This window comes from Condylura cristata, unplaced genomic scaffold, assembly GCF_000260355.1.
Source record: "Condylura cristata isolate star-nosed mole 26May11 unplaced genomic scaffold, ConCri1.0 scaffold00014, whole genome shotgun sequence".
Classification (NCBI taxonomy): domain Eukaryota; kingdom Metazoa; phylum Chordata; class Mammalia; order Eulipotyphla; family Talpidae; genus Condylura; species Condylura cristata.
The window spans coordinates 24924779-24951800 of NW_004567115.1; the positions used below are offsets into that span (position 1 = coordinate 24924779).

Below are 27022 nucleotides of genomic sequence, written 5' to 3' on the forward strand. Positions count from 1 at the left end.
GATTTTAAACTTGGATGCAAGACACAAACCATAAAGTACAAAGAAGGACATTCCAGGAATTCAATAATAGAAATGTGTATGGTGACTCATCCCCTATGTAAGGAAAATGAAAGCAAAATAACAATTGGAATTAAATAAAATTTCAAGCAACAAAAAGCAGCAGTCATTGCTTTTGAAAACTTTAGGGAGATAATAGACCTACAGGTGTCTGTGGTAAGAGGTGAACAGGCCATCAAAGGGCCTGAGGAAAAGATGGGGTGACACAATTCAGAAATTGAAATTGAAATCGATTTTTGTATATTGGAATTAGCAAAGTGACACAAACATGCCCAGGCAGAAATGTGCTCTTAAAATACCTGAGAACATCCTGAACTTTCACCTTGGCTGAACCCTAGACTGAGAGCAAGCCCAACTAATCAAGGAAGGACTTCCCTGGCACAGAGACAATCTGAAAAAAATAATAAGAAAACAACAACAAACATGACAAGTGATTATTTTTTCTAATGTTAAATTTCAACAAAATCACCAGGGATATTTTATATTTTGGGTTGCTATACAAACAAGAACAACAAAAATACTATCGATTAGGTTCTTCAACCAGAAACATTTATTCCTTATAGTTTTGGAGGCTGGGAAGTCTAAGATCAGTGGGCCAGGAGATTTGGTATCTGAAGAGTAACCTATTCCTCTGTCATAGATGACCGTGTTCTTGGTGTATCTACATGTGGCAAAGGGGGCTCACTGGTGTCTGTATTTGAGGGCATTAGCCCCATTCATGAAAGCTCCAACTTCATGACTAACCAACTCCCAAAGACTCCATCCTTCAAATACTATCACATTATATATTATATGTATTTTGATATATGAATTTTAGAACGACAAAAACCATTTGGTATGCCATACGGTAAACAAACAACAAAGTGTGACTTGAAGGGGAAGAATAAACTGAGGGAAACCATCTTGAAGGAGGTACAGACTTAACCAGACAAACTTATTAAAACAACTGCTTAAAATACACTCAAAGAACAAAAGAAAAACACAAAGAACTAAGGGAAGTCAGGGAAGTTGTATCTGAACCAAATTAGAATAAGAACAAAATTAAATAAATTATAAAAAGTAATGTAACAAATGCTAGGACTAAACATACAGTAACAAAGTTGAAATTTTAACTGAAGCAGGTTTAATGAGGCAGGGAAAAACTCAATAAAATTGAGGCCAGGACAATTGAAATCATTTAGTCTAAAAATCAAGAAGAGAAAAAGAAGATCTTATGGGGTAACATTATGCAGAACAATATATGAACTTTGGTACTCAAAAGAGGAAAAGAGATAATTTGAAGAAACAATAACCTAAAGACTGCAAATTTGAGGAAATCTTGAAAGTAAAACGAATTCCAAGCTAAGTCAGAGACCCACTCTAAGACATGTTACATCAAGCACATTGTAACCGGAAAGGTCAAAAGCTAGAAAGAGAACTCTGAGAACAGAGAGAAGCAATTAATTACAAAGTAGATGATTATTAACCAATTTCTCAGCAGAAAGCTCAGAGAACAGAAAACAATGGAGCACTGAATGCCAAATTGCAGGCATTTTGGATGGCATTTTGGCTTAAAAAATGAAGTGTGTCATATTGAATGGACTGCTTGATGTTGCCCAAAGGAATTAAAACCAACATCCACACACAAAACTATGTAAGGCGCCTGCCTCCCCGTGGCTCAGGAGTTTAAAGTCTTAGCACTATGGAGCTATTGTCAGCCTCTACGGAATGAGTAGACTTCTGGCAAGCAGTTGCCCACATGGCACAGAGGCCTCTCCTGTCTCCCGCTGTTTCCCTTATAGTGCATTTCAGTAGATCAGCCTGTTCTGCTCCCCACACTACCTGGTAAATCCTCTCACCCCCCACACATCTGCCCTACACCCAGGTTCTTGTGTGCATAAATAAATAAAAATAAATCTTAACAAAATAAAACTGTCTAAAGATGTTACGGCAGCTTTAAATTCATAATTTTCAAAATTAAAAATAACTCAAAAGGCTTTCAGATAAACTGTAATTCATCTATACAAAAGAATATAATCCAGTGAGAAAAAGAAATGAACTATCAGAGCACGAAGACATGGAGGAAAGTGAAATGCCTATTATACCAAGTTAGAAAAGCCAACCCAGAATGACTATTATACTACTTATCTCAACCGCTTCACATACTGAAAAAACAAAACTAAAGAGACCTTAAGTAGTTGATTGTTTGCTAAACTTTAGGGTATGAGGGATGAATAAAAATTATTAAGAATTTGATCCAAATGTAACAATTGCTTTAATTTTCATAATTATGTAAAATTAACTACCTTAGATTGGGTTTCCAGTTCATGACTGATAGTAGTCAGTTAAAGTGAACCAAGGAAGAGAAAATGTATAATTGTCCTATGTTAGTATTATATTCCAACTAGTTAGCCCCTCACTATTATGTAAATTAACTTAAGACAAAAAAATAAGGATATACTTACCAAATTTTTTTCAACTACAATGTGCATTTCTATGAACTGAGAGAACTGTGTCTGAAAAAATTGACATAGAACATTTCACATAAAGCATATAAAACTGGACACAAAACATAATTCATGTAAAAACTGAAAATTTACTTAAAATTCCTTAGTGTATTATTACTTTCTTATACAGCTTGAAAGTTTGATTTATATATATATATATATATATATATATATATATATATAGAAACATAATAAAACTAGGTATCATGGAATCATTTGCTGAATATTGTGTCACATCTTTTGCTTAGAAAATAGCTTTCCATCTCTCAAGAGACCATTCTATCAACTCCCCACCACAAAATGTATGTATGTCTGTTAGCTTAAAAATACTCATTCATGGCCCTCCCTGGTGGCGCAGCAGCAGGTTAAAATACAGCACTGAGAAGCTAAAGCCACTTCCGCATGAGTTCGATCCCCGCCCGCCCCGGAGGAGATCCACATGGCGTGGCAGACCTCTCCTGACCCGCCCGCTGCTCCCTTCAGCAGTGTACTTCATTGATCTACCTGTTCTGCTCCCCACTCTGTCTCTGGTGAATCCTCTTAAGTAGTTGATCTGGCCTGTACCCCAGTTCCATATGAATAAATAAATCTTTTTTTAAAAAATACTCATTCATTACTATGTGGTATGCTTTTATGTATGACTGTTAAAGAATAAGGATACATCATCTGAAGGACAAAATAATCTTTGTATAAATCACCTCAAAAAAGGTGAGCAACAAATCATCAAAATGACCAACTTTCTTAAACTGAACTATAGACATTCATGATACAGTCTCTGGGTATTATGCCATCCAATTACATCATGTGGCTAAGCTAGATGGAAATGCCAGACCTGGTGGGGTTTGAACTCTAATATATATAGGTGACTTTGGCTATACCAAGAGCTTGGGAAGAGTAATAATTATTTTAACTACTAAAATAACATTTTCTCTACTTTTATAATTATTTTTACATGAAGCTAACCTAGAATACACTAAAAGCGTTGCAGGCACTTTATAATATAGATAGTTCACAATACTTATATGTTAAAACACAGATGTTATGTTACCCTTCCTGCCAGGGCGCTAACCCACATGGTGCAGCAGACCTCTCCTATCTTACCCACTTCTCCCCCTACCAGTGCATTTCAGTAAATCTGCCTGCTCTGCTCCCCATTCTGTCTGTGGTGAATCCTCTCACCTTCCTGCCCTTCTTGCCTACATCCCACTTCTGCTACCAAAGAGAGAGGAGAGAGAGAGAACTTTAAGTAGGAAGAGAAGCAAAAATGTTTTATCAGATTAAATAAGTCAGAGATTCCAGAAAGTTTTTATATTTGTTATATCATTAACACATTTAATAGAGATAGACTTTGACTCCCTTCCTCCTAAAATTGAGACAGGACAAGGATTCTTTATTTGGTAATAAAAGAAATGAAAGGTATTCTAATTGAAAAGGAATATAATAAACTGTATTTTTTTTAGGATGGTTTTATTTGTACAGAGAAAATGATAGAGTCCAAGAAAAAAAGAGCTATATAATAAACACTTACAAAATAAAAAAGCATGATATACAATCTAACAATTCTCAAACACAAATAATGAGACATCCATAAGAATAAATTTTGTAATCTTGATGTTATCTGATGACTTGACTGGGCAACAATGTCAGTTTTTGATCAAACATTTTTCTGGATGTCTGTATGAAGGTTTTATTTTCTGTATTTTTATTTATTGATAAATAAAACATTTAAATTGAGGGATATTTAGTAAAGCAGATCACCCTTCACTACATAAATGAGAAGAAGCTGCAACTAACAGTTTTACCACTTGGAATTCTGTAAAACTGAAAGAATAATTTTAAGGCTTACAATATAAATTAAGAAAACTTTGGTACATTTTACTATCATCTGTCAATCGATTGATTGATAGGTCGATTGATCGACCTAATCTATTATCAATCTGTCATCTTACTATATTAAAAATATAAGAAAAATACGTTGTTTAAAATATGTATAATAATAACTCTATAGTTTACTCAATTACCCACCTCTACACTTTGTATTTTATAGGGCATATCTCTTGGCTCAAAATCTTCCTCAGTATATAAAGAAATACCTTCATCCTTATGTTTTACTTGATAAATCACATGTTCAAAACCAATCGAAGGCTCCAAGGGCTCAATACCATAACTTACATTTTCAAACTGCAGTAAACCCCTATAAATTTAAGAAAAGGTGAATAAATAAAATAATGCATTTTGGAAAAGTTCACAAAATGGCACTAAATGAGTGTTTTTAAAATAGGATGGAAATTCCTTTTTGTCTTAGTCTTCAGTAACATAGGGAAAAGTTACTGGGAATCTGCAAACTTATTGAGTAGCACAGAAAGGTGCTACTATTGCTATTTGCTTAGCTATTAATGTGCCACAAACTCTAAATATATCAAAAAATATTAGGTTAAACAGAAGACTATAAAAGCATCCCCATACTGATTTTTGCCAGTGGCAGTTTCTCCCAATAAATTCAGCCTAACTTTAGAACCCCTATTATTTTAAAAATCATTTCTAAAAATATATTTTGTTATCACAAAATTACATATCACAACCTGAGTCCAGTACATGTGCTAATGATGACCATTGAATTTGGGTAACCTTCAATATTCCCTTGGTAATAGCAAAAATTCTGAAAAATAAAAATAACATATATATATACATTAGAATAATTCATGTTAGAGATACTCTCTTTAAATATCAAAATGTATATGCATTAGTATGTATTATCAAAAACTCATAACCTGTAGTAACTTGTCCTGGAAATCAACCTTCTTATTGATAAAAAGTAGCCCAGAAAATGGTCTTTTTAGGTCTTTTAGACTTTTTAGGAAGTCATATTGATATCTCAACAATGATCAAGGAATCCATATAACAATTTAAATAGTAATATATAATATTACTATTACATAATATTATTATGTAACAAATGGTTAATACTTGATTAAGAGCTGTAAGCTTATCTAATTTTGTCCCTGCTTCTAATTGAGGGCCAACTGTATTTCTGTCTCTACAATACTAATGTAATCTGTCTCTGTCTCGTTCTCACTCTCTCACACACACATTCACAAGTACATGTCACGTGTGCACACATGTGTGTATACATCACACATATGTGTGAATGTGATAACAGACTGTAGCTATTATAATAATTTGCATAGATCACTCCCATATATTTGCCTACTCTATTGGGCAAAATTTAGAGTATCCCAGCATATCTATTTCTTCTGTTAAAAGCTTAGTTTGTATAAAAGTACTTTAATTTCAAAGCATTGGTTGACTTACAACATGGAAATCAGAAATGTAAATGGAAAAAAATAGCAGTAAATCAAAGGGTGTGGTGAAGATAAAAGGGAAAAACAGCATCTCGGGTTTGGTGGGTTCCCTGCAAATCTGTCCACACTTCATTATTTTAACAGTTATAGGCATTTATGAAATGAAGTTCCAAAGGTTCCACATTTAAAAAACATTTAATATATTCCTAAATACTGGTGAAATTGTTGAATTGTGCTAAAGAAAAAAAAAAGTCGCAACTCCATTTCTTTGTATTCCAATAATGTGTGGACCCTAAGTATGGTGATCACAGAAACTCACATGACAAAGGTAAAACAGGCAAAATCTATACCTGAAACTGTTGTTCAAAAGGTTTCATACTTCCTGAGCCATTATAAGCATAAACTCTAAAACTGTGAGGTAAAAAAGTTCTGCAAAACAAAGGAAAAAAAGTACTTAATGAAAATATTTTCCTGAGCTCTATTTACATTATTATAGACAGGTGAGAAGGCAGAGTAAAAGAGTAAAGGAGCAACATAGGGCCAGACCCTCTTAATCTATAAATGATGTTCTAATTTTATGTTTAAAAAGCTAGTTGCTAGACCTCTCTTCATTTACTTCACTGTCAACTGCTCTCCTAGCTGTTTTTTCAACATTGCTGGAAAGCTTTTTCCTTGGGGTATTTGCACAAGTTGTTGCCACATTCTAGGATTTCTTAGACATAATTCATTTTCTCATCATTTTTAAGTCGTTGCTTATAAAGCTGTCATCACAAGTTTATATAAATAAACTTTATCAATTATGTATTCCAAACATTCCTTCCTGCTTTGCCTTCTCCCTTTGCTTAATATTTATGACCTTTTGATATTTTATAATCTACTTATTTCTTATACTATTAGTCTCATATGAAAACAATATAAACTGAAGTTTTTCTTTTTTTATTGAGGTAACATTGATTTACAATGTCATATATAATTTAGAGGTAGAATTTCACAGCTGTTCCTGTTTGTTACCACATCGCAAGCACTACTAAGTCCTCCACTGTTGTCCATGGGGTTCCCTCTCCCAGTGACTCCAAGCTTTCCTCTCCTATGATTATCTGTTTCCTCTCCTATGGTATCCTATGGTATCTATCTGCTATTTGCCTTTCTCCTTTAGAATTATTTCTGCTTAGCATAATTCCACACATTTCCATCCATGTTATTAAGAATGGCAAGTTGATTCTTTTTTAATAGTTGGGTAGTATTTTCCTAATCCACTCATCAGCTATTGTGCTAACTTGGCTAATTGTAAATAGTGCTGGCAGTTAGAAAAGTCTCTTTAAAAAGTACAAATGTCTGACCTAGTTACTTCATAGAGTACATATACAGTTGGACTAACTGTATATTAAGAAGGGTTTTTTTTTTAAGGTTTATTTATTTATTCATATAGAACTGGGGTACAGGCCAGAGGCCCAGGGGCGGTGAGAGGATTCACCAGGGACAGAGTGGGGAGCAGAACAGGCAGATCAATGAAGTACACTGCTGAAGGGAGCAGCGGGCGGTCAGGAGAGGTCTGCCACACCATGTGGATCTCCTCTGGGGCAGGTGGGAATCGAACTCATGGGGAAGTGACTTAAGCTTCTTAGTGCTGCGCTTTAACCTGCTGCGCCACCAGGGAGGGCTGAAGAAGGGTTTTTAAGCATAAAATATGAGACAAATGAACCACAAACATCTAGAAACATTTACACATACAAAGTAATTTCATTCTGGATAATTATAAATAATAACAATAGATTATGTATTAACATGCGTACAATAATAACAAGCATAACCAGTAATTGTAAATTATTATAACAGAGATATGTAAAAATGTAGATCACCTACTTTTGCACTAAGTTCATAGTGTATGTTTTCCCATCAATTGTAATGTTGTAGGACAACTGGAGAGAATATTAAAAAGGAAAAGTGAGAAAAATGTTAGGAAAGTTATTATTTTAGGTACTCTATTACTATAAAACATAGAAAACTTATCATTCAATGTTGGTTTTATTTTTATGAAACTTGGTATTAAAATATTTTATGGCCCTCCTTGGTGGCGCAGCGGGTTAAAAGCACAGCACAAAGAAGCTAAAGCCACTTCTGCATGGGTTCGATCCCCGCCTGCCACAGAGGTGACCACCTGGCGCTGCAGACCTCTCCTGACCCTCCCGCTGCTCCCCTCAGCAGTGTGCTTTGTCGATCTGCCTGTTCTGCTCCCCACTCTGTCTCTGGTGAATCCTCTCGCCCTCCACATCTCTGGCCTGTACCCCAGTTCTGTATGAATAAATAAATCTTAAAAAAATTTATAACAAAATATTTAAGATTAATAGATATTATCTAACAAATGAACAATTAAGTACATACAGATTTGGCCCGTCACTATCTTTACATTAGAGTCTAATTATCCATGATCATAGACTATACCCACTGTTGGGAGTGACTAAAGATTTACTCACAAGGACTGAATTAGGGCCGTAAAGAATTTAGCCTTGCATCCAAGCTTGATAAGGTGGTAATAAACTGATCTTGCATCCGGGCGGGACTAGCTGAAGGTGATAACGAACTGGGCCTCACATCAAGGACACAGCAATGAGTCACCCCCTTTGGAATCTGAGTTTAGAATCTATATAAGAGACCCTTCCCCCTTATTGAGGGGGCAGTAGCTGTGGACCCCACTCTAGGGGCTCCGTCTCAGCTGCTGTCTCGGGAGCAATAAACTATGCTTGCTCAGTCTTTCTGCCTCAAGCCTTCCTTTCTTGCCGCCGGTCACAGAACTTGGCAACAGACTCATGGCAGCCGTCCCTCCTCTCTGCCTTTTCCTTTCACCCACATTCCTTTTAGGTCATTAATTTTTCTCATCGTGTCATTTTGTTTCAATGAGGAAGTTTTGATTATCTTTGTTAGTTTTATTTCTATTTAAATTTCATATGGTATAAATTGGACCTTTTAAAATTATTTCATTTTACATTATTGTTTTGTATAATAAAATAGATCAATTTTTATATTTTGATGTTGTTTCAACATAATTTATTAAATTAGCATATACATCTAATTTTCTAATCTTTTTCTCCAGGCACATTTTCCTCTTGCAGGATTCCAAATATTCTATATGTAAGCATCTAATTTTATGTTCCTTTCCTCTTAATCACTTCTATGTTGGACATCTTCATTTTCAAAAGTTGTCTCTGATCTAACATTAATTATTGACTTTTTACTTTCATATTATATTTTTCTAATTTTAGAATTTTTATTGTTATTTTTGTGATGAGTTATTTTAAAAAGTTGTTAAATTTTTTTTTTTAAAGATTTATTTATTTGTGCTTACAGAACTGGGTTACAGGCCAGAGATGCGGAAGGTGAGAGGATTCACCAGAGACAGAGTGGGGAGCAGAACAGGCAGATCGACGAAGTACACTGCTGAGGGAAGCAGCGGGCGGGTCAGGAGAGGTCTGCCACGCCATGTGGTCACCTCCGGGGCAGGCGGGGATCCAACTCATGCGGAAGTGGCTTAAGCTTCTTAGTGCAGTGCTTTAACCCGCTGCACCCCAGGGAGGGCCAGTTGTTAATTTTTTTAAAAGATTTATTTACTTATGTGTACAGAACTGGGATACAGGCCAGAGGTGCAGAGGCGGTGAGAGGGTTCACCAGAGACAGTGGGGAGCAGAACAGGCTGACTGACGAGGTACACTGTGGAGGGGTGCAGCGGGCTGGTCAGGAGAGGTCTGCCACACCATGTGGATCACCTCCCAGGCAGGGATCAAACTCATGCTGAAATGGCTTTAGCTTCTTAGTACCATGCTTTAACCTGCTGCGCCACCAGGAAGGGCCCAAAAAGTAGTTAGTCTTTTTAAAGTTGAATATACTTTTCTTTTGAACTATATTCCTTATTTATTAAAACAATTTTAAACATATTCTGTCTCATTATGTTTGTGGCATTTGTATAGTATTTATTATAACCTTATTGGTTCAGATAGAATTATTAGTACTTTTCGATTGTGAAGTTGACAGTTTAAAACAGGTGATTTTTTTTTTTCTAGTAAGTAATGCCTGGATGAAGATATTTCCCTTACCAAGATTTTGTGCATTTTTCTGATATGACCAAGTCATAGTTTCTTTATATCTTTGCATTAAAAAAACTCTCATACTATTAAATGTTTCATGTATTTTTCTAGTTAGATTAAATTTGAAGTTTACAAAAATATGCATTCCTTTTAAAATGATATATTGTCTATTTAAGCTTGTAATTTCTGTGTTAGATTGAGGGTTGCAAATGAGGTATTTGTATAAAAATTACCAGAATATCTATTGAGCAAAAAAGAAAATTGTAGTGTTTAAACACATTTCACTTCTTTAGAAATATTTCTAAGAATTAGTGAAAAAGGGCATTAAATTTTTAATTAATTTCAAGAAAAATGTCATGAACCAAGAGACATGAAGATACAAAAGAAATTCATATGACACTTCATTAAATAATTCCATGTAAAGAAGGCATAAGCTTACAAGCAACAACTAATTTTCTGTATGTAGGCAAGTGAAAAGAAAATCTCAAGATGGATTTGGTCAATATTTAAAGACACTCAAGAGGGGAACATTTAGAAAGTGCAACAATAAGCATCATTGCATCGTATTCCTATGAAACATTTTTAATTTTGGTTCCTTTTCAAAGGGCTTTTCCACTGCGTATATATCAAATCTAGAAAGTATATGTGGATGTAAATACCAAGTGACTTCTTAGGCACAAAGCTATCATGTGACTTTTAGAGTATGAAAATATTTGGGGTTACTTACATGTGATTCAACTCCTCCAGTTGTCTTTGACCTTATTTTCTTTGGAATCATAATTTGCACACGTAGTCTTTCAGAATCTGCAAGGTGCAAAATATTTTATTATATCAACTCTTAACACCTCATAACTTCCTTCAGTATTTTCTTGTCTAATACTACAGTATTCTATATACCACTTATTTATATCTTTATAAAGTGACTTTGATCCCCACTTCTTTTTAAAACTACCAAATAGGTAGGTATTCTGCTTTAGTAATGTTGTTGAGTAAGCAGATTGCAGTTACCTTGAGGCAAGAGGTTCAAGGACTTTTTGCATAAAGTTCAGGTTTCTTGATACTTCCAACTACAAAGTCCCAGAAGGTCAAAAATTACAGAACAGGATAAAATAAACTCTAATCTTCTTTTTAAGGAGTTGGAAATCACTGTATTTAGCATGCAATGTTTCAGTTAAGCAATATCATTGGAACCTCGGTTATGAAATATATAAGCAGTTTTAAACTTTTTCTTTATAAATTCTACTTGCAAAATTTGAATTTGATTCTATAGACAAAGTTCCCATACTGTGAATTGGACTTTTGAATGATTAAGTAATGTAGTACCTATAAATGCCGTTTTTCAATGATGCAGACCAATAATTTACATATTTTATTACATAATGCTACCGCAATTTTTAAAAGAGATTTGTTTATTTATGCATACAGAGCTGGTGTACAGGCCAGAGGTTGGGGGTGTGTAAGAGGATTCACCAGAAACAGTGGATAATAAAACAGGCAGATGAACTGAAATACACTGCTGAGGGGAGCAGCAGGAGGGTCAGGAGATCAGGAGAGGTCTGCCATGCCATGTGGGTAACCTCCCTGGCAGCGGATTTAACTCATGCTACAGTGGCTGCAATCGTTTCACAGTGCTGCGTTTTAATATGTTGTGCCACCAGGGAGGGCCCAATTTTACCACAATTTTTTAAAGTTTTTTTTTTTTTTTAAGATTGTATAATCTTTACTGTAACTATTATCATACATGGCTCCTTTATGCCTGAGTTCTTTATTAATATGGGAAAAACCTATCTGGGTAACCAAATTCTATTTTCAAACATTTTTTTTTTAATTCTATCATCTTTACAGAGTTAACACTGGTTAACAACACAACATATGATTTAGGGGTATATAGGTGTACACCTCTTCAGATACATGCAACCAGAATAAAATTCTTATTTGCGGAACCACAAAAATGCTGACATTTTCCATCTTTCTCACAGCTGCAAGACAAATGGGAAAACCCAATACCCGTTCCTCTGCCGTTCTCCCTGTCCCCTCATGCATTCCATGTGACTTTTAACTTGGGAAGGTGATAGCATAGGAGTTAGCTCAGGCCCTTGTAGTTGGAATGTCCGAAAGAAGGCACTGTCCCAGGAGTATCCAGCCCCTCAAGAAGTAAACCTAGCGGGCGGCTGGCGTTCCCGAAACGTCAGATGAGGATTTTCCTTACGTACTGTAGTCTGTCTGGATCTGGATGAGCCCTGTGAGCAGAAGCAGAAGGCACAGCATGGCTAGATGTCCTGGGTGGTCGCCCAAATAATGACAGTTGGTCTGGTTAGGGACAGTTGGGAGCGCGAGGAGACGCCCTGTGACCACTCACCCCGCGACAAGGGGATGACTGAAAGCAGAGGTGAGTCAGAGGGGGTGGATTCAGTCCGCTGTACACCGTGAACTTTCTTGGTCCCTAAACCTGCCGGAGAGGACTTCTATTTGGTTTGATGCTGCTTTGAGGCTAAAAGAAGCAAAAATATCTCCAAAAGCAAACATAAAAGAACATCGAGTGAACAAATGTCAATACATTTCCGAAGTGAACATCCATGCATGATACAATTAAATTTTTTATTGTGTGTGTGTGTATATATATATATATATTTTCTATAATAGTCTACATCATATACATGTGTATGCAATATATAGTTTATCCATGTATACAGCCACATCTGTTGACATTATATATATGAAAAAAATAGAATAATTAAGGCTTATCAACAAATCGAGAAATAAAAGTCACCAAACACCCCCAGATTATATTGAAAATGAATCCCTCTAACACCATTAGTCATTTTTCACCGTTAGTCACTTTTCATTTATGTAAATGAAATCAATCACTGTATACACTTTTGTATTTGAGCTCTTTAAATATGATAGATATGATATATAAATGAGATATATATATATAATATCCATGGATACTGTCAGTAGTAGTAATTATCCTCTCTAGGTTACTATTTACACACTGAGGAAATATAATGTCATCTGTTTTTCTATTTTACTGTTGATCAACATTTTGATTTAAATACAAATACTTCTATTAAGGAAGTATTTGGTTATTTTATTTCTTGTACAAACTAGTTGATGAACATATTAGTGGCTTTTATTGTGTATATTTCTATAATGAAACTACTGGGTCACAGAATATTCTTTATTAGACAATTCCAAAAGACACTTTCAAAACTTCTAAAAATTTTCCAAGATTGTTGTATGAATTTGTATCTCATCAAAAATATGTAAGTATTCCACTTTATATTAATGTACATTTTTTAACCTTTTATTTCACTTTAGTCATTTTGGTGGTTAGCTAGAGTTCCCACATTTTGGCTTTATAATTTTCATTTTTGTGTTAATAAAGTTTAACACATATATACTTATTGGTCATTTATACAAAACTTCTTTGGTAATATCTTTGAAATCTTGGTCTGTTTTTTGGTCTCTTTTTAGTATATGCAGACTGTCTATTGTAGATACAATTCCTTTGTCAGATATAATGTTTGCAAATATCTTTCTATATTGGGACTCCTATTTGATGGATTTTTTAATTTAGCTATTCATATTTAGAAATTTACATTTCTTCCCAATTTATTTGGATTTTCTTGAGATATATCTGTTCATACATGTTCAAATTTTATCAAAAGCCTTTTTTCTTATAAATTAAGTTGATCACAAAATTTTCTCCAATTTTCATAAAATGCTGTGAATTCAAATTAATGCATTCCCAATATTGAAATAAACTCCAATGAAATATATTTAGTCATGATGTGTTATCTTTTACAACTTTTGCTTGAGTGATATGCCAGCATGTTGTTTAGGAATTTTGCATTCATATACACAATAAATATTTGTCTATAACTTTCTTAGATTGTAATGAAATTGTCATATCAGATATATAGCTGTCTCACAAAAGAAAATGAGGAATACTATCTTTCATCCATAAAAAGAATAAAGTGTTGTAGATATTCTTTGAATGTTTCTGAGAATTTAGAATTTTGGGGGAGATATTTATAGGTTTTCTTTGTACTTATGAATTGATTTAAAAAGTTACATCAGGCCCTCCCTGGTGGCGCAGAGGGTTAATGCACAGCACTGAGAAGCAAAAGCCACTTCCGCATCAGTTCGATTCCCTCCTGCCCCGAGATGACCACATGGCATGGCAGACCTCTCCTGACCCGCCCGCTGCTCCCCTCAGCAGAGTACTTCGTAGATCTGCCTGTTCTGCTCCCCACTCTGTTTCTGGTGAAGCCTCTGGCCGCCCCTGGGCCTCTGGCCTATACCCCAGTTCTGTATGCACAAATAAATAAATCTTTTTTTTAAAAAAAAGTTACATCAGTTTTTTTCTATGACTAATTGATTTAAACATGTATTCATCTTTGCCTTGTTATTTTAAGAAAGTTGTGTTTCTGATGAAATTTGTTCTACTGAGTAACATGTTAAATGCTCTGGCCAAAGTTGTTCATAATATCCTTCCCTCTTTTTTTATACTTTTGAATTTGTAGAGGTATCCATTTTATTTTTCTCAATATTGATAATTTTATGGTCTTTCTATCTTATTTATGATAAGTCATCCTTGGAATTAATCATTTTTATTAATTTTTTAAATAAATAGCTTTGAACTTTGATTTTTTTTCTATAGATGTTTGCATTTAATTTCATTAATTTTGCTCTGTGTTCATTTATTTTTTTCTACCATAAGTGTAGCTTGTTATATTTCATGTCCCTAAATAGAATTTTATATTATTTATCTAAAAATCTTTAGTATATGCATTTAAAACTATATATTTTCATTTACCTACTGATTCAAATTTACATGTATTATATTCATTTTCACACACATCTTTTATTCACCTAAATTGATCAAAATATTTTCTAATTGTCATTATGACTTTTCCTCATCTGTTATTTAAATTCCACATGTTTGAGGTATGCCAATTAAATATTTTTTATCCAATTTAATTCCACTATTATCATGTTTTATAGTTCAACATGAGCCATTGCATTTCACTGAGATAAGATTCATTGTCAGATGGTGGTCCTTTAACAGAATGTGGATTATTCAGTTATGAATTACGTTATTATTTAAGTATTAACTAGATCAAAGTGGGTAATAGGTACAAATGTTATATTTTTACTGATTCTTTTATTTACTTGTTCTTTGAATATATTTAAAATATACTAGCAATTTTGGATTAATGTATTTTGAAGATACTCATTTAAGATGTTTTGTTTCCTTGAGAAATTGACCTATTGATCTAAAGAATATCATTCTTTACACATTACAATACTCCTTGTTATTGTCTATTTTTCATGTATTTCTATAATCAGATTTGTATTAAGATTAGATTTTGCATGGATTATCTTAAAAATGGTTTAAAAAGTGTCTTTATATATAAATGTGTGTATCTATTTGTAAACAATATGTAGCTTAAAAAATCTAGTCTGACAAGATTTAATTTTACCTAAAAAATCAATTAAATATATATAAAATTATACATATGTGTGTATTTTATACATGTTATTATAAATATATATTATATACATTATACATACATGTGTGTATTTTATAACAGGTCTTCATTTACTATTAATTACATAGATGCTAAATTTATTTATCTTACCAATTGCTTCCTAGTTTTTCCTATCTGCTTTTGGTTTTGTTTTGTTGTTTTATTTTTTTACCTAATTGAATACTGTAAATGACTTTAATCCATCATTTCATCTATTCTTTTGACCTGGGGTTTTGATCTATACCATTGACCTGGGGTTTTAGTGATTAAGAATTACATATGTTCAACACACTATATTCAACATATTACCTCAGAACAAATTAAGATTATTGCAACAATTCTGTTTAAGACCTTTCATTTTATTATTGCCCTTTTTTATTTATTAGTGTGCATGTATATGTGTGTGTGCATATACTTAATGAATGCTGTTTTGTAGTAGTTCTAGGTCCACAGAAGAATTGACAAAATACAAATCAAAATAGTAAGCAAAACAGCATGGTGTTTGAATAAATATAGACAGTTTGAAAGTAGTAAAATGGTTGTGGTGGCAGTGGTGATGGAATTCTAGATAGTCTAACCTCTGTTCAGCACCCACTGGGAGACCCCCACAGATACTCTCCACTCTGTCATAAAGCTTGACATTCAGGAGAATGATGAGGAAGTAGAGAAACCTGGAGCCAATTATAGTACAGGTCTTTTGTGAATACTCTTGATGTAGTCAAGGTGGAAAGTGACTTTAAACTCCTTATATAAAAATGTTAAGGGAATTTGTATCCAAAGCTTGGAGGACTTGAAATATGTACAAACTTTGAACCAAGTAGTTCACTTAGTATCATGTTTGTTTGATATTTCTTGCTATGGAAGCAGTTACAAGGCAGAAGTTCAAGTTGTGTTTAGGAGTACATCACATACGCCAAATCATAAAAGAGACCTTTTTCCAAAAAATCAATTACATACATATATATATATAATTATACATATATGTGCATTTATACATATTATACATATATTATATACATTATACATACATGTGTGTATTTTATGCATATTGATAATACATGTATATTATATATATATATATATATATATATATATATATATCTCATCATTCTTTTTTTTACAATGTTTGCTTTCTTTCCTCAGGTGTAGTCCCCATAGAATTCCCATCACCAATTCACTCGTGCATCATCACCATGAACACATGATCCTTATCCCTCTCCCTCCCTTGCAGAAAATAAGTCAGAAGGAAAAAGAAAAATATTGGGTGGTTTCACTTATTGGAGAGATGAGAGGAACCATACCAGAGATCGGGTTGGGGGAGGGAAGGAATAAAACAATAATATTAACAAAACAAAATAAACAGAAAACTATAAATCAGAGGCATCCTGTAAAAGAGGCCTTATTCTAAGCTCTGGAACCAGGACTGGTGCCTTTCTATGTCAATATCAAGAAATAACAGGAAGCATTCATTGCATTTGGATTCCTATCTGATGCGGGATTTGAAACATAAGAATGACCTCGCTCTTTTAGTGAAAGTAGAGCTTGTAGATAGTTTGTCATACCATACCTGAGCAATGTGATGAAAGCCTGAGCTACCTGGAACTCTGCTCAAACCACAGAAAATTTCACTTACTGCTCCCCCTAAATTACAGGTCACTTTGTCTATGCAGTCAGATGTTATTGAGAGAGCAGAGGATTGGACAACTGCATACTCATATTTCCAAAAGGTATTTGAAGATTATGACTCTAACATATTTTCAAAGTACATGATGTTTTGCAAAATTATCCTCAACACCGCAAAAGATAACCAGACTTAGGTGAAGTGAAGTTTGCACTTTGCTACCAAAGGAGGCAGAAAAATGAAGTGTTGCTCAGTCTTGCAAGAACAGATAACTGGCAGACTTTGAAAAGATCCTGATAGATTATTGGGCAGAGCTCTGGGATGACACAATCATCAGCACAGACTTGGCCAATTTACACAATTTATTAGAATAGAATTTACTACAAGTCATTAAGCCCACTTTCCTGAGTATAGACTGAACACATATTGAGCCTTATCACCCTCTCCATGACCAAAGTGGAAAGGGATTCTTGACAAGGGGTGTCATGGGATTTGGGGCCAGTAGGAGGGCTTCTTGATTATTTTCCATGCACTCCTAATAGGTAACACTGATAAAGCTGCTCTGGGAATAATACAGAACATAAGTAGTAGGTGCCTGTGTAACAAGCCAAGAAACTGACATGGGTGAGGGCTGTGGCAGTCAGATTTTCTCAAGACTGAAAATCTGCTGGTGTCCTTGCAGCTCCCCAGATTGATACTGCTGTCATCTCTTGCAGAGTGGATCTGTGGCTGTCCTGGTGACAGTAGGTGTGGTGGGAGAGCGAAACTGTTAAGGGGCAGGATGCCCTAAAGAAACTCTGCAGAGTCTTGTGGACTCCACACCTACTCCGGCTTTCAGCAGTCTACCCCCTACTCCAGTGATTGGAAACTACAACTCCCAGCAGTACCAGGGAGAGAACTGTGAGGACCCCAGGGCGGAGCTAAGCAGGCATTCTGGGACTTTGGGGGATAAATAGGGCACCATTGTGTCTCTCGCTCTCTGGCTGGGAAAGGGCTCTCTGGACCACGTGACTCGGGGCTTTTAGTTAGTTTGTTACCAGAGCTCCAAGTCAGCCCAGCTGGTAAGATATTCCAGTTGTTGTTTCCTTTTCTTTTTCCTTTTCTGTAAATAAACCCATTTTGACCCTTTTGTGTGCGTCTGCAGTACAACTGAATTTTAAGTGTGTGGGTGAGGCCCCACCAACAGGTGGCCCAGTTCACACTGGGGTGTCCTGTAGCAAAACCTTTGGGGAAAATACTAGGGACATGCTACTTTTGTTCTACTATTTAATCAGATAGTTTTTAAATCCTCATTTAATGCATCTCTATTCAAACTGATAGGTATACCAGTTATGGAATCATGACTGGACCAACTTGGGAGTGGGGGGGTTACTTAAAGAAAAACAAAGATCGTTATTCTAAATTAAAGGAAAAAGTCATTCACTATCCAAAGCTGTGCTCCCTGCCTCATGTGCTCTGGGCCTTACCTCTCCTTGCTTCAGAACTGGGTGTTTGCTTGACATTCAAAGCATTGACAAAATGAACAACTATGAATAGAATGCTCCTTTCCATTTTTATCTGAACTGAGATATTTTGGTGTTCTTTCATCTGCTGTGCAGTCTTTCCATCCTTCTTTCTTTCCCCATGATGACTCTGCAGCCAAAGCCTCAGCACCAGGCCCAGCTGCTGCAAGGTTCCATGTGTGGACTTGTGAAAAGATGGGGGTGGGGCAAGGAGCTGAGGTCCATGTGGTCATGTGGGGAGGTATGAGGCAGGTGGTTCTTTTTAGCACAGATCCCAGTGTAAATAGATGTCAGTGTTTTAATTACCTCTGTTCTCTGCTCTTTTTTCCTTCTCTTTTCAGTCTCTCAACCAGGAAACCCATGATCACTTGTCTCTCTTCCGTTTTTTCCCCCCTGCTAGGGGAATGAGATTGTCTGAAATCCAGATACTCTCCCTAATTCCTGTCTGCTGTCAGATGGGTCTATTCCTTTTTTAACCAAAGAACATCAGAAGTGAGACTGAGGGAATTATGATTTATTATTGATTTTGGAATGACCTCGTGTCTTTATTCTTAGAAATCCTCATTTACCTCTTTATTTTTGTGTACTCCTTAGAAATCAAAAGGAGGAGTGGTGGAGCACTGTATTCAACACATGTTATTTTATGATCCCTCTATGATGAGACTCTCACACCCATTTGGGCAGGTAAGTTTCTGTACCTCAGTTTTGTTCAATTATATTTTTTCTTGCTTTCACTTCCTCTTCATTTTCCCCCCTTTCCTCTTATCACTCTACTGCTGGTTTTCTTTAATCTTTCCTTTTTTCAGTGTACCCTCCCAGGCTTTTGTGATAAATGTATATTTTGTCAAATAATTTTCTTGTGTCAGTTTTTGCATCCTCACTGAATCTGATAGCTTTTATTTATCTGTCCAAAATCAGATTTTTATTCTCAAGTTCTAGCCCCACTATGTCCAGTCACTGTTTCGGCATTACCAATGGTAAATGTACAAATGACTCTTGCTAACCAAAACAGGTATATCTAATGTTCAGGTGATTTCTCATTAAAACATTTACTTTAATATCTAAATGAATGAACATAGAAATGAAATAGAATTTAGAGGCCAGAAATAAACTCATAGTATACAATGGAGAAAGAAAGTCTCTTTGCCACAGACAAACAAGTAAAACTTAAGCATTCTCTCACATCTGACACAAAAATGAACTCAAAATGGGTCAAAGTAATAGCTTAAATCATTTATACATAGAAGGAAATAGTAATAGCTTCAATCATTAAAACATAAAGGGAAATATTAGGAAGACACTCTTACACTGGTTTCAAGGATATCTTTGGGGACTTGACTCCATCAGTGAGTGAAGCAAGGGAAACAGATATTTAAATGTGACTACAAAAGAGCCTAAATCTTCTGGTCAGCAAAAGAAACTATGATTAAAGTGAAAAAGAGCCCCCAACAGATGGGAAAAGATATTTTTACATCACACATTTGAAAAGGAGCTAATATCCAAAAATCTACAAAAAACTCAAGTATGCCTGGGAATGTAAATTTATTTTGTATCTAGAAAACACAGTTGAGCGGGCAATTTAAAAAGCTTAAAATTACTGTTTTCTACACAACTGAATGGGCAATTTGAGAAGCTTAAGATTGCTGTAGAAATGTGCAGATGCTTGAGGGGTAGCATGCGGAGTAGGTGTCGCATGGAAAGACAGTTTTATCATAGTTATGGATAAAGGGAACTCTGCATATCTTACTGTGATCTTTCTTAATTTGCGTTAATATCTCTACAAAAGGAAATCCTCGGTTCTTTTTTTAACGGTCTTTAGGAAATCCATCAGATTGGTCCCTCCAGTTCCCTTATTTTCCTCTTCTTCTGATGTTTCAGATGTTTGGTTTTGCTTGGACTTCTGGCGTGATGGGGTTATAATGTACTTAACTACGATAGACAAGTGGTAATTTCTCAAGTTAACCATGGCAGCCACACACTTATTATAAGACTCCTTGAGGGTGGCATTGTTTTTTGATTTGATAAAACTACGAAGTGAGGGCTTTGACTCTAATGAGTGAAGAAAGTTCCGGTGAGCTGGTGGCATGTATGTTCTCATATTCTGGAGGAATGCGGAAGATTCTAAAAGAACAGGAAAAAGATGCGTTAATAGAGAGGCCAAGCATCTCCACAGTCCAGGGAGAAGAGCAGAGGGAGATCATAGTGAGTGGGCAGGGAGAGGCCTCCATGTACCATGAGGCCGTGACTTGACAACTCTCCTATTAGACAGGCTATTAATCTTGCTATTAGTAAAGGGAATTGTAAAATAAATTTCTTTGAAAATCATATGAGTTCCTCTTTTGAAATAAATATTTTTTTGGCTTCTTATTTTCCTATTGTACTTGTCCTCGGAATTTGATGATATAGACAGGTTGTATAATATAATCTACACTTGACAGATCAGGACACTGGGTCAAAAGAATTTAAAAGATTGTTAAATAAGTGTCAACCGGGAAGCAGCATATTTACATCAGGTCAAAATTCCCCTTTATGTCTGTGCAATATTAAGTTTAGGAAAACAGAAAAGCAAAAAGAATTTCTTAGAGTTTCTCCCTCTGTTCCCTCTAAACCTCTTGAAGTCACCAATGACGGGCTCATTTTTCAACCTTGGGTAAGCACTGCACCAAGGCTGCTGAGGCAGCAGGTTGTCTTAACCAGAACAAGGTGAAGTTTCTCGTCCTCACTGAGGGCTCTGCCTTCCCAACTTCAGCTCATAGGCTTATCTCACTTGCAGGTAACTGACTAATTTTATTCTGAATCTGATTGTATATTTCAAAGCATGTGATACTGGTGTCTCCATAGTCAACCAGGTCTTCTATACACACTCATATGTCCAGATCACTAGGGTGATACGCATGGAGTTTTGGTCTCACTGCCTTCTAGCTGATTAAGTCACTTAACCTAAAATTTCTGTTTCTTCAACTGTAAAATGGGATGATGGCTATATACTCAAATCTCTAGTCTCCTAAAACATGAGATTAGCTAAATTGAGGTACTGAGGTGAATGTAGTTTTTAGAAATTAAAATGCTATTGTATTCACATAGGTGATGATAATTATCATCTTCCACTCACCACCTTCTTTATGCTGAATGCCCAGAAGAACATCAAAGCACTGAAAGAGGCTGCTTTGGGCTGCACTGCCCCCTGCATATTCCTTCGGGGTATCATAGACGCCTTCATACAGCAGACCATCTGGCAGTTTAGGATTGTTTGACCAACTAGGTCAGAAAGGAATGAATAATCATTATTTGGATTAACTACCAAATTTCCAGATATAAATTCTTACAGATAAAGATGAATATGATAACACAAGATAGACTCTTTTATTTGTTATGTTTTAATCGCTCTCCATTATTTTTTTTATCACTCTTCTTCCACACCATCCTATCCACTAATGTTCACACATGAAAATAATAAAGTGGTTCTGAGAAATTTGGCAGGTGTGTGCAATGAATGAAACTTTAGCAAAGATAATCCACTCTCTTCAGATGATTAGCGGTTAAGTAGCTATTGTATTATAGTCAAATGTGTTAAGGTTATAATTTGTTTCTAAACCTGATGGATAGTGGGGAAATCAGAAGGAATTTGATGTACTTCTTAAATTAATTGTCTGAAACAAAATGAATTCAAGACAGGTATTACATACCCAGACAAGTATATGCGAAGAACATTGTAAAATAGATTTGAGTCCACATAGTCTGTAAAGAGATGAAATAGGTTTTATTGGGCAGTATCAGAGCTAGAGAGTAGAAAGAAAATAGTCTACATCATGTGCTTAATGATATAACAGAAATGACTTACATAAAGAAGCAAACCCAAACAAAGAGAAAAACAACCAGAAAACCCAGTAGCTTTATGAATCACATCCCTAGGATTTTGTTCCCTAAAACTTGTTAATGTCTTTATTTGTAATTCAATCTTCTTGCCAAGGACAAGTCAGCAGTGACACAAAGCCCATCGTGAAAATCACGTATTTGATTAGGTTGTCCAGTAAGGCTTTTGCAAGCCCTTACTTATTTCCTTTTTTTGGTTATTGTTTCCTAACTGTTAATTTTGCTGTAACTTTTTAGCTCAATGGCTTTTGTATGATGTTTCTTAGTTAACTTGTGAAAGAAGAATTTATGTGTATCTAACAAAAACTATGCTTTTCAAGGACTCAAAACAATCTATGTGGTTGGCAAGTTTCTTCATAGTTTCTAGTGGGAAGCAAGGACATTTCTTAGAGTTAAATAGAACTAGTTTGAATGCTGACTTCTCTTTGTACCCCTATATAGTGATAGGATCATTTATTTATCTCTGCAAATTTAGGTTCTCATACCTATAAAAGAGACAAAATGAAATCTTGTGGAAAGCATGATTCAGTGAGATAAAGTACACAATATAAAAACACATCCACTGTGAGAGTGCCATTTTATGCTTCTCTCTTGCAAAAAAAATCCATGCCTACATAATCAAAAGCATTTGAGGACCTGCCTATGATACTATATGGCTAACAATACTTGCCATGAATTTGCCTGAACACTTCGAGGGCTTTGTCCAGAGAAGTCTTTATTTCACACAGAGCCTTTTGTAAAGTTGTATTGTCCTCTTGTTCCATTGCTAGGTATATAGTGGGAATTACCTTTAGGAAAATAAAAGACACACGATTTTCTCTCACTTAGCGTTGTCATAAAATAAAGTTCTTCTACATTTTAATGCTTGAATTAAATTTAGACTTTCCATCTGTGAGTAATCTCTAATTATTTGACTGATTAATAATTAATCAAACGTAGATTTGTTTTATTTATTACTTACATAGGTTTATATAATTTTATGTGTATTTCTAATGGTCAGAACCATTGTATATATCTAATTTCTATTAGGATTTCACATTAGATTCTAAATATATGGCACCAATATTTTACATTTCAGGTGATACCAAATGACCCACTATATATCAGTAAATCAAGAAATGCTATATATAGATAGGGTAATATTCTTGCTTGATATAGTTATTAAATATTTGTCCTATTACATGAAACAAGAAACAAATTTCCCCCTATCAGTAGACATACTTTGATTGCAGGAACAGCTGCTAATTCCACCAAAAGGGAAACCAAGAAGAATCCTTTACTGCAATCCCCACCAGGAAACGAGAACAAAATGTCCATATTCCTAAGGAAATCAGAAAATGAAGTCAGAATTTAGCCAAAATATTGGTATATGTGTTGAGTACTTCATAATTTTTAAGTATTTGTTAAATCCTGTTTTATTTTCAAAATATTTTTTCAGGATAAGTAGACAATTTTACTGTCATCAGTAAGTCATTAGGGATATTGATGTTGGCAAGACATTGAAAATTAATAATTATTATTTTTTTCATTTCTCAAGCAGGCATCATCACAAACACTTATTTTAGGGTATTTTTTTTTTTTTTAAGATTTATTTATTTATTCGTACAGAACTAGGGCACAGGCCAGAGATGCAGAGGGTGAGAGGATTCACCAGAGACAGAGTGGGGTCTAGAACAGACAGATCGATGAAGTACACTGCTGAGGGGAGCAGCGGGTGGGTCAGGAGAGGTCTGCCTCGCCATGTGGATCTCCTCCAGGGCAGGTGGGGATAGAACTCATGCGGAAGTGTTTTAAGCTTCTTTGTGCTGTGCTTTAACCAGCTGCGCCACCAGGGAGGGCCCTATTTTAGGGTATTTTAAGTGAAATAAACATTAAATATACAAGGGACACCCATGGGCACATCAGTTGACTAATTTCATAAAATCAGAAGTTAGATTAAGCTGGGATCTGAAATTCCTTGTAGATCTTGGTCCTAAAATTCCATTCCAGAACTTAGGCTATTACTGTTCCATTATCTCATTTTTTCATACACTTACAGAAAGTATTTACAGATAAATATTTATAATATAAATGGTAAAATTTCAAACAATCTTTTGCTTAATAAATGCATTCATGGGCCTTCCTTGTGGCCTAGAGTTTAAGTTTCAGTGCTACTACCACGAAGGCCCACCTTGACAGCCTGAGTTCATCTCCAACCAGTTAACCCTGGTGCTGCAGACCTCTCGTGTTTCCCCTGTGGCTCCCTTCAGCAGTGTATTTCAGTAGATCTGTCTGTTTTGTTCCCCACTCTGTTTCTGTTGAATCCTTTCACCCCCAGACTCGCAATCCTGACTTGCAACCCAGTTCTACACATATACAAACAATAAAATCTCTTAAAAAATAAAAAGCAAATGCATTAATATGTATATTTTTATCCATGAACCTGAATCAATTTCAGGGATTTATATGCTTTATAGAAAAATTCACTAGGAAGTTCAAATGAATTAAATCTCATTTTTTTAAATGGAACCTTCACATTGATGCAAACATGGCCACAGTATCAGATTAGAGTTTCATGGTGCCTGAATTCATAGTCTCTGAAGTCAGAAAACTGTAGCTTATTTGCTGCATGAAGATATTTGAGCAAGATATTTTAGCTATTGCTGCTTTAATCTATGTAAAATGGGGTTGATGATATCATGTTCCCATTTAATATACTTCCACTTATTTTAAGACACTATTTAAAACCCTTTTCTCAGTGAAATGTCCTATATAATCTTTGTTAAGTTACTTCCATCATTCATGATAGATTAGCTTCCTTAGGAGAATTGAACACACCAAAACTTTTGTCATTTCAAATCCTTTTTAACTCTTTGGTATATGTGTTGAGTACTTCATGATTCCTCTACTATGTCTCCTATTTTCCTTCTAGCTAATTCCTATTCACTCTTGAGGGCCCAGCTTAAATAGCATGCTGCAGAATTCCCCTCTCTCTTTTTCTTGGTCTGAGCACCCATTACCCAATCTTCTTACCTCCCTCTAAATCATCTAATGACTCACATAATTTCTATATATTTCCCTCCCTCCCCCTTAGTAACTTCACCAGGGAAAATTTAGAGCTGTGATATTTACTTTTGTTTCCCCAACTTATCCTCTAATATAACTCAAGAATAACAAAGTCAACAAAGTACAGATTTATGTTTTTTGCCACTGAGGTGATGAGGTCATAAAAACACAGATGGATAGGCATTTGTGTTTATGTATATCAGTTATATTTACATATTTGCAACAATACTTTTGTAAGATTAGCTAGAATGTTAAGGAACCACAGTTATATCACAGTGATAGATGTAAAACAGTTATTTAAATTCCTTTATGCTGAATTCAATAGATCACTTAAAAATGCATTTAGATGATACTGGAAAACCCACATTCACTTTTAATAGCAAATACTTCTTAGACTAAAACAGGATCAAGATAGATCAAATACTTACTCGTAAGTCATGGGTCTTCGATAACAACCACGATGTAATCAAACAATGGGAAGAGAGAAAGAAAACTAAGTTAAAAATCAAATGGTTATATTACTGAGACTGCTTTGAAGTCTACTGATGATTCAAAGGCAAGATATTGAAAGAAACTATGGCTTTTCATTTATCCAACAAACATCACAAGCAATTTAGGACATCTTAAGTGGAATAAAGATTAAATATAAAAGGGACACATATGCATAATGAAGCTAGTTATTAATAACAATTTCTATCATTATTAATCAATGATTTCATTTTGCTGTATTACCATGTCTATCATATTCCTCTGCAGATATATACCCAGAGCCCTATGCCACCACAATGTTCTTATCCATTTATTGCATCAGAACCCATCACTAAATGGTTAACAGTGAACTAGATTTTGAACAAAAACTGGTTCAGATCTCTATTGTTGAAGATGAGTTGAATTAAACTCAATTAGATACTTAAAAATTAAATATGTAGATTCTCAAAAACATGTTAATCAAGAAAAGCCAGCTGTAAGAGTATATAATCTATGTTTTCATCAATATGAAATCGAATAACTGAATAGCTAATTTTAGTAAGACAAATCAGAATATACTTATTTTCCTGGGGGCTAAGGGAAGGGATTGAATTAAACTCAATTAGATACTTAAAAATTAAATATGTAAATTCTCAAAAAGATGTTAATCAAGAAAAGCCAGCTGTAAGAGTATTGAATAAGTTTTTTTGTGGTGGTAGAGAAATATTCTGTATCTTGCTTAGAGTTAACATGTGTGTATATGAGTACAATTCATTGAACTGAACAGTTAAGATTTGTGCATTTCCTTATACACCTCTCTCACTCATAAAATACTTTTATAGTTGTAGATACACCAGCCAAAGATATCATACCCTTATTACAAAGAACAACAGAGAGGGAAGCTGTTAATCCCAAAATCAAACCAATGACTAGCTCTTTGATATAAGCAACATGCTCTCATTTCATTCCAATTATGTTACATACCCATTGGGATCCTTTTTCTTCCAGTTTGCCAAGACACAATCAGCATAAATCAGAATAGGAGGCATTCC

The 27022-nt window shown here is 34.9% G+C and overlaps 2 protein-coding genes across 2 annotated transcripts in view; both read right to left on the reverse strand.

The window, feature by feature from the left end:
* The window catches only part of ADAM2 (ADAM metallopeptidase domain 2), a 35764-nt gene extending 23572 nt beyond the window's left edge, over positions 1 to 12192 (reverse strand). Inside the window, exons 1-7 of the mRNA XM_004682472.1 lie at positions 12138 to 12192; positions 10652 to 10728; positions 7709 to 7764; positions 6196 to 6274; positions 5126 to 5202; positions 4569 to 4737; positions 2502 to 2552 (exon numbers count right to left, since the gene is read on the reverse strand). Coding sequence (XP_004682529.1) covers positions 2502 to 2552; positions 4569 to 4737; positions 5126 to 5202; positions 6196 to 6274; positions 7709 to 7764; positions 10652 to 10728; positions 12138 to 12192 — 564 coding nt within the window. The remainder of the gene's footprint in view (positions 1 to 2501; positions 2553 to 4568; positions 4738 to 5125; positions 5203 to 6195; positions 6275 to 7708; positions 7765 to 10651; positions 10729 to 12137) is intronic.
* A 7514-nt stretch (positions 12193 to 19706) lies between these two features.
* IDO1 (indoleamine 2,3-dioxygenase 1) overlaps positions 19707 to 27022 on the reverse strand; it is an 11972-nt gene continuing 4656 nt past the window's right edge. Inside the window, exons 4-10 of the mRNA XM_012724782.1 lie at positions 26955 to 27022; positions 25931 to 25945; positions 23679 to 23778; positions 23128 to 23245; positions 22271 to 22322; positions 21697 to 21842; positions 19707 to 20705 (exon numbers count right to left, since the gene is read on the reverse strand). Of these exons, the coding sequence (XP_012580236.1) occupies positions 20362 to 20705; positions 21697 to 21842; positions 22271 to 22322; positions 23128 to 23245; positions 23679 to 23778; positions 25931 to 25945; positions 26955 to 27022 (843 nt within the window). The 3' untranslated portion in view covers positions 19707 to 20361. The remainder of the gene's footprint in view (positions 20706 to 21696; positions 21843 to 22270; positions 22323 to 23127; positions 23246 to 23678; positions 23779 to 25930; positions 25946 to 26954) is intronic.